This window comes from Erythrolamprus reginae, chromosome 1 (genome assembly GCF_031021105.1).
Source record: "Erythrolamprus reginae isolate rEryReg1 chromosome 1, rEryReg1.hap1, whole genome shotgun sequence".
NCBI classification, from domain to species: Eukaryota; Metazoa; Chordata; class Lepidosauria; order Squamata; family Dipsadidae; genus Erythrolamprus; species Erythrolamprus reginae.
In genome coordinates this window covers 285,450,484-285,458,580 of record NC_091950.1, presented here as the reverse complement: position 1 = coordinate 285,458,580, position 8,097 = coordinate 285,450,484, and the positions used below count along the sequence as shown (strand labels likewise).

The following is an 8,097-nucleotide window of genomic DNA, read 5'->3' as shown; positions in this document are numbered from 1 at the left end:
AGAAGCACTTTTGTGTTTTTGGAAACTTTCTTCATCCCAGATTGAAAATATTGAAAATTTTATTGCTTTGGAAGCAAATTGAGGTTGGAGAAAATTGCCTCAAATGTTTATCTCAGTGGCTCTTGTTTTCCAAGTTTTCAAAAAACATGTTCCCACACAAACATTATTTTACAGATAATTTGCTTTGACTTTTGTTACTGTGACTGAATTCAATGTGTGAACTTTTTTCTAGGGAGGTTACAGATTTTCCTACTTGCAGCTGCAAGGTTGTAAAGCTGTTGCCATTTATATGGATAAAGAAAACTTGATTAGACCTTTTGGACTATTTTTCACTCTTACATGAATCTATTACATTTATTGACTTTTTACTGTGCTGCTGCTACTGAAATAACTACAAAAGCATTCAAATTATACTCTCATTCATGTTAACATTCATGTTTTACATGAGATCTGCAGGCATCTTGCATTTAAATGCCCATCTATTCACCTCTCTGCTTTGAAACAAATTATTATTCTAAGCAAGAAGTTTGTATTCTTTCATCTTCCGAGCACATTTGTAAGATTTCTTATTGAAGTTTTGCCATTTTAATTCATGGATTTTAATATGCTTCCAATGTACATTTGCGATAGATTGTTGGCTTTGAGCCTTTGAAAAACTAAAGGGGCAAGAGTATTAAATCAATTGGACATACCTTGCCACAGAACGGACTTATAGCACATGGTATAGTTCACTGCTGCTAAAATCAAGTGCTTTTGATTCCCTAAGGTCTTTGAACTATAAGAAAATTGCTCTGAGCTTTTCTGAAAGTGATGTAAAACATGTATTTAATAGGGGGATGAGGGGCACAGATGGAGGTTCGCTGGAATATAGTACTTTAATTAAAGTGTTTACATGCTGAAATGCTAAGTCTGTTCTTCTCCTGCAGCAGTATTCATGAACAGTTGGTAATCTTGCAAGTAGATGCCTCCCTATGGGATGGTAAAGAAAGCCTTCTTTGTGCATTATTGGCAATTTGCTTTACATGTAATTTTTCTTGCAAACAGTTGCAGAGTCTGCCGCTTGCAAAAATGTGTTTGCATACTTATATTTCGGATAATAGGTTTATTGAGAGGCCCTCCCACATTCCAAAATGATTAGTTTGAGAATATCGGCTTGTCTTTAATTAACAAAATTGAAACTATGTTCAAAGAAGAACAATACTAGTGTTATGTGATGATTACTATTCTAAATTGGAACTGGGAGGCTTAAGTTGAAATTCTCACAAATTACACGAAGTTTACCATTTTATATTGGGCTAATTCATCCTCTTGCAATCCATTCTATAGAATTATGGAGATAAAATGTGGAGAACTTGCATGAAAGCCAAAAAATTTCCAGAGAACAGGTGGGATGTGTAAATGATACAGTAGCAGAAAATTGATTCTAAGGTTGCAGTTCTAGCAGTAGTATGAATGAAACATTCTAATTTAACTAAAAAATGTGGCTGGACGGGTGGACAATGTGATATATAAAGCAGCACTTTTTAATCCTCCGGGATTACTTTTTCTACAAGATTGATGAAAAAAAGTTACCATGGTGTTAAGGAATCTACTTATTGAAGGTTAAACTGACTTAAATTAGCAGTTTCTTTTAGTGCCTTTCTTCCAAGCTAGGAGGAAGTCGAAGTGTGCACTTTTGAAGTGCTTGCAACCCTGCTGCCAACTAAAAGGAAGCCTGCATTTTTGGAAGCCTGATTGATCTTAATTGCTAGATTTGATGGAAGGTAGCAGTAAATTGAAAACAGTGAATAAAACCTTATATTTTTATTTTAGGAGCTTAGCTATACAGTATATACTTTTTCTGTATGCAGAGAAATTTTAAGCATAATAAATACATTTACTGTCCAGATTGAGCATGTGCTGCAATTTAGAGCTATCGTATAAATAGCTGGTTTTAAAATAACAAGATCTCTAAAAAATAGAAAATTAAGGTTCAAAGAAAAGCTTAAAGGGAGGGAAGTAACAATATTCAGCATGATGAAGATAAAATAGAAGTAGATGGTTAAGTGATGAAGGGATGGGCTTGAACTGGCATATCCTACTTGAAAAATCGTAAAAGTGTATCTTAATCCAAAAGTTATCTTGATTCTATGCAAGCAGATACTTCTATGCCTACTTAGAAAAGGAGCAAAATCCAGGAAGTCGTTTTGTATACTTTATTACTGCCATTACAGTAGATAATATCTCTTAAATTATTTCATATTAACAACTACCCCATGTCAGCCTTGCCACGTGATCCGTTTTCTGTTTTGTGGGTTTTATGAATCCCAAAAATTCCAGTTCTGATACTGCTCTAATGAACCGAGCACTTGGAGTTCTAGTCAAGGAAATGGCATTTCCATCAGTCAAGATTTAATAATCTATTACACATACAAAACAAATTTGGGATAATTTTCAACACAATTTAGCACATTTATAGATTGCTCACCTTTCTTTGCAAGTTTTATAATATTGGATGTATGCTTAATGTACCAAGTAATATATCAACTAATACAGCAAATTTGGATATACAGTATCTGGAATTCCTCTTCAAGAGTAGGTTAAGTAGAGGTTATTTATACTTGTGGTAAAGCCCCTTTTTCTGTTTGCCTCTGCTGCTTAGCATCCTCAAAAATCTGCCCTAAAGTTCCCGGAAAGTTATTTTCATTTATTAACTTGTTACATTCCAAATTCCTCAGTACACTTGCATGCTACTACTGTATATAGAAAACTAATCTGAAGTAGCAGCACTCATTTAAATGAAATGCTGAAGTATTAGCATGAGAAGATCACACCTAAATCAGAAAAACTGGGTGGGCTCTGTTACACGCTTAGAAATTGTAATTAAAGATTTCTGTAAAACAGTTGATGTATATGAGTGAAGAAATATAGGTGGCTTAGTTAAATATCCTATGCTCAGGGCAGGAAGCCACTAAACTATATCATCCAGCATCTATTTGAAAACCTTTGAGAGTTTAGAGCTATTCTCAGTAGGCTGTTCCATCACTAAACAACTCTTGGTTTGCCTTCTGATTTTTCTTCCCTGTCCAGCATGTTCAGCTACTTTCCATAGGGCCCTTCTAAACCCCTTAATTTTCCAGGGAAAGTTATTCAGAACCCACTCCCTTAGTATCCAAAAATAGATTCAATAATTCAAATGTAATTTAACTAGTGCAAGTATAATAGAAGTATTTTTTGTGATCTGGAGAGAATAATGATGCTCAGTCTATTAGGTTTCCTGTAATTGTTGGGTTTCACTCTTCACTTGTGTTGTAGGTTTTCATACTACTGCCCAAATTTCCCTAATCCAACCCAGGTGTACTTGTCAGAGTGAACATCCTTCTAGATTTGGCATATAGTTCAAATCAGTCAAGGTTATTCCGAATTTTGATTTCATCCTCTAAAACCTTAACCAATCCTCAGCTTGGTATAAGCTCTAAAATATTTTACTTCGCTCTTTATTTATAATCTAAAGATTTTTTTTAAAAAATGCTTTGGTTTTCAGATAAGATTGTCTTAGAAGAATATCAAAAAAAAGGATACTGAATAATGTCATCTGTCTGGTTTTTGATTGTGGAATCTGTATTTCCAGCTGCAGTTACAACTGTTGAAAAAGCCTAGAAAAATAACATCATGTCATAAAAGCATTCAGAAAACTTGTACAAAGTTCATATCCTAGCTTACATATGTCATTGTTAGAGGCAGGACATCAAAGACCAACAAGTAAACAGGGAGACATAATATCTGTCTATATTTTAATGTGGGCTTTTATTTAACTAATATAATTTATTGCCTAACAAGATTCTCAAATATTTCTCTTAAATTCCAGAACAAATATCACAAGTTGCAAAATAGATTCCATTCTCATTTTAAGTGAGTAGCTATAAAGATGAAACAAAAGCAAATTAGAGTCCTAAGCAGAGGGTTTTTTTAGCCACATTCATTATTTATCTCAGTTCTTACCCGCCTAGCAGTAGTTCCAAACTTGGTTATTTTTTATTTTTACTATTTGCTAAAAGAATGTAGCCTGAGGCTACTGCAGGTATCTAACAAAACTCAGTCTTTAATTTTTTTCTCCAGAGAGAGAACATTTTTGAAAATTGTGCTTATGCCAAAATCAGCAGCTAAACATGAAGAAGTAAAAGCTATTCTCTTCTTACCACAACAGTTGAGAAATTGGGGTTTTTTTTCATTTCTATTGGAATGCTATTAAAAAACTCCGGAAACTACTTGCCCAAATTTACAGGCAGAAAATAAACTTCCTCAGGACAAAAAAACAAACAAACCTGACTTTGTTCCTATGAGTTAAAATATGAAAAAACACAATTGCTTGCAAAAGAAAAAATGTTTTATTTCTCTCTCCATTCTTTCTTCTACCCTTCTCCCTCCCATTTTTGCAAAAAGGAGCAACAAATTATCTCTGGCATATTCTGCAAAACACCAGTGCAGGGAAGGAAAAATGTCAGGGTCTTTCTTCTACGTCCTTGGTGGAAGAAAAAATGGCGCTAGCTTAGCCTCACAGAGCAAAAAATTAAAGAGACTTTCCATTTTGCCAGAGGGAGCAATGACCTGTTACTGTTTCCATTCTCCCCAAAGTCCCAACTTTAACAAAACAAGTTGTGCTATTTTCCTCCATAAAATTAAATCCGTTTAGAAGGAACCATCTCCCTGATCTTGGGAATTGTGATGGAAGATGCTTAACGGGGGAGATGAGCCTCCGTACCAGTGCATTCATTTATTGAATCTTGGTACAAAACATCTGGAAGGATTTACACAAATTATGATTTAACACACCCTAGAACATGAAGGATCCACACTGTGTCTTCAATGCTTTTTAATTAACTGTACCCTGTCCTTCTTATGCTGGTCTATTGCTTTCATAAATATTTGATTTGAAGGCTTTTAATTAAGATTTTAATCTGAAGATTTGAGTTTTATACTGAATCTAATAGCATGAAAGAGCAGCTTAAAAAAGCATCCAGCAAAATATGAGGTGTCTACTGAATCATTTTACCTACCTCCAGCCAGTCAACCAGGTTAATTAATCTGCCACACTCCAAATGCAGCTTGTACGCTATACAAATATCAGGAGCTGCACCAGAAATGGATTCCACGTCACATTTCAAGGAGTCATCCTGATAAACAAAAACTCACAATAAAAAAATAGACTGGGTATCTTTCATTGATGACATCCTTTCACCTATATAGCTGGTACTATAATGTACATGGCAGCTTCTCAACATCACAATGATAATGCAGGCGTAATTTGCCGACAGCTAAATTAAGTGAACCTTAAAAAACAGTGACAACCTCCCCCCTCCCCAATCCAGGCAGTTGGAAGCGAAGATATGCAATTGTTCCTGTTTATGGGCTATTTACTTGTCCATTCCATTTTACAAGACCAATTTTCTTGCCCCTCTGGCTCATTGGAATAGATGCCCGAAAAAAAGACTACTTTTTAATAGAGGAGGCAACTATCTCGGATAAAGAAAGCTAAGCTAAACTCCATGTATGTGTTTAGTTATTTCCTACTGTCTGGGATGCCCCTAGGATTACGAATTTAAAGAGTTCCTTGGACTGAGTTCTCTGATAGTAGTCCAACTATCCTCCCCAGAAGCTCTAACTACCATTGCTATTCTGTTTTAGTTATTTTTTTTATAGCCACAAGCAGCAATAACATGGACGTTAACATGATTTTTAAACACTTCCTGTAAAGTGCTATTTCAGTACAAAATCTTGGACATTCATTTTATAGCAATGTTTAAATATTTTACCACCTGTGTATTAGTATTAAATGTTTCACCACCTGTGTACACACATATTGGCATCAGTATTGCTGTAACTACTCTTGTCACATTCCTCTGGTTGGTAGCTATGTAGGAGTAGATTGCCTATGGCTTCTAGATTGTTCTATCCTTGTTTGGCTCCAGTCTACAAATTTCCTGATAGTCTTTCATTCAATTACTATGAGGTGAAGACTCATTTAGCTTTCATGGGGATCAGCTGGGGTCAGCAGCTGACACACCCCGACACACACATTATTTTATCTCTAAAATAATATGAAGAAATATTTCACCAACATTTTTCTTAATGATTTAGAATTTTCCTGCAATATTATTATTATTATTATTATTATTATTTAGATTTGTATGCTGCCCCTCTCCGCAGACTCGGGGCAGCTCACAGCAACAATAATAACAATATAACAAATCTAATATTTAAAAAAACCATCTAAAACCCATCATTAAAACCATACAACACAATCATACTGTACATCAATTCCCCCATGCCTGGTAACAGGTGGGTCTTAAGCAATTTACGAAAAGCAAGGAGAGTGGGGGCAGTTCTAATCTCTGCGGGGGAGTTGATTTCAGAGGGCCGGGGCCGCCACAGAGAAGGCTCTTCCCCTGGGGCCCGCCAGACGACATTGTTTAGTCAATGTGACCCGGAGAAGGCCAACTCTAGGACCTTATCGATCGCTGGGATTCGTGTGGCGGAAGATGGTTCCGGAGGTATTCTGGTCCGATGCCATAGTAATGCTGCTGTAGTTCCGAAAAGTTTCTTTATTTTCTTTATACTTAAAATGTTATTTTTCTTTTAGATTTAGGATCACACTCATGTATTTTTAGAAAAAAGAATGTTAGTATCCTTGATACCGGTAAATGAAGACAACGAAGTATTTGGTATGTGGCCGAGTTCTTACAACTTCAACTAGTCATGTGGAAAACACGGTGGCATGATAAATGGACAAACTAAATTCTTCAAGAAATGACACTTTCAATAGTTTGTATGTAAATGGGAAACGAGACTACAAGACTAAGACTTCATTCCTACCTTAAGATAAAAGTATGGATTGTTGAGAGCAGTGTGAAGAGCAGCACGTGGGGTAGCATTTAAATGCTCTCTGAGGGTATTAGCTGCACTGAAATACATCACCTCATGCAGTGTTTGCATCTCTGCAGGTGCAAGGTAATTCCTGAAATAGCACACAAAAATTGGCAAGAGGGAAGGATATTTATGGAATTCAGCTCCTGATTCTATCATATACCTCGGAAGATAAGCAATGTGTACATTTTATATTGCACTCTGGTATGGAGTGCTTTTAGCTTTAAGTATTAAAAGTTTTTTTTTAATTGTAGGCTTCACAGACAATATTACCTCTTCCTAAAAATGGTGATATGAAATTTTCTATATACCACTGACAATTTCAATTAAACAATTTACAGTCATTGATAAAATTATTTAGTGATACCCATGTCTACATGTAGCCCATTTCCACTATTCAGATTTTAATTCTATTATTCATTTGGAGCAGCTGCACATTGGATCAGATTTTTAAAATCTGGTTTCACACTCAAATCAGAATAATGAGCTTTTTTTGGCCTCTGCAAAATCGTGCAATATATTAATAAATTCCACATATTTCCTCTGCTTCTATTTTTTTTGTTTAGCTCTTTCAGTGTTTCCTTTTTCTCACATTACAATATTCTTTTTAAAGCTATTAACTTATCCTAGAAGGCTGCATGTCAAATGTAGATTGGAAATAAGTCACACTTAAAAATGTTCAGCCATAGTTTAAGAACTACAATCCATTTTTTTTACTTTCTAGCATTGTCATCATTCCTTATTTAATGAAAAACAATTAAAATGGCTCTCCATTGTGCTAAAATAATGTCTTTAGACAGTTTATACAAGGCCCAGTAGAGTTTAAAGGCCACCTTTAAATCCACTCTCAGAATTAAATAGGAACTGAAGCATTTCATTAATCAAATATTATTATAACCCTCATTCCCAAGAACAATGGTTCTCATAAATAACAATATTGTAGCTGTGTCTCCAAAGTACTGAGGAAACTTAATTCCACAAATGCAAAGCCACCACTGAAAAGACTGACTGTATTATCATCAAAGAAATGTTTGTTTAACAACAAGGCAAAATATGCAGCAAGGAGGTTGCAGCGTCTGAAATCCTTGGGTGCCCTCAAAAATTTACCATCAAATTATAAAGTTGAATATGACAAAAGTGTAAAATTATAATATACATAAGGAGTAGTTATCTAACTGCATATGATTAATGGTA

At 35.1% G+C, this 8,097-nt stretch overlaps 1 protein-coding gene across 1 annotated transcript in view; it reads right to left on the bottom strand.

Annotated features, from left to right (window-relative positions):
- Nucleotides 1–2,184: 2,184 nt before the first annotated feature.
- ORC3 (origin recognition complex subunit 3) overlaps nt 2,185–8,097 on the bottom strand; it is a 63,189-nt gene continuing 57,276 nt past the window's right edge. The window contains 4 exon segments of the mRNA XM_070733187.1: nt 2,185–2,347; nt 3,562–3,635; nt 5,037–5,153; nt 6,853–6,994. Coding sequence (XP_070589288.1) covers nt 2,242–2,347; nt 3,562–3,635; nt 5,037–5,153; nt 6,853–6,994 — 439 coding nt within the window. The 3' untranslated portion in view covers nt 2,185–2,241.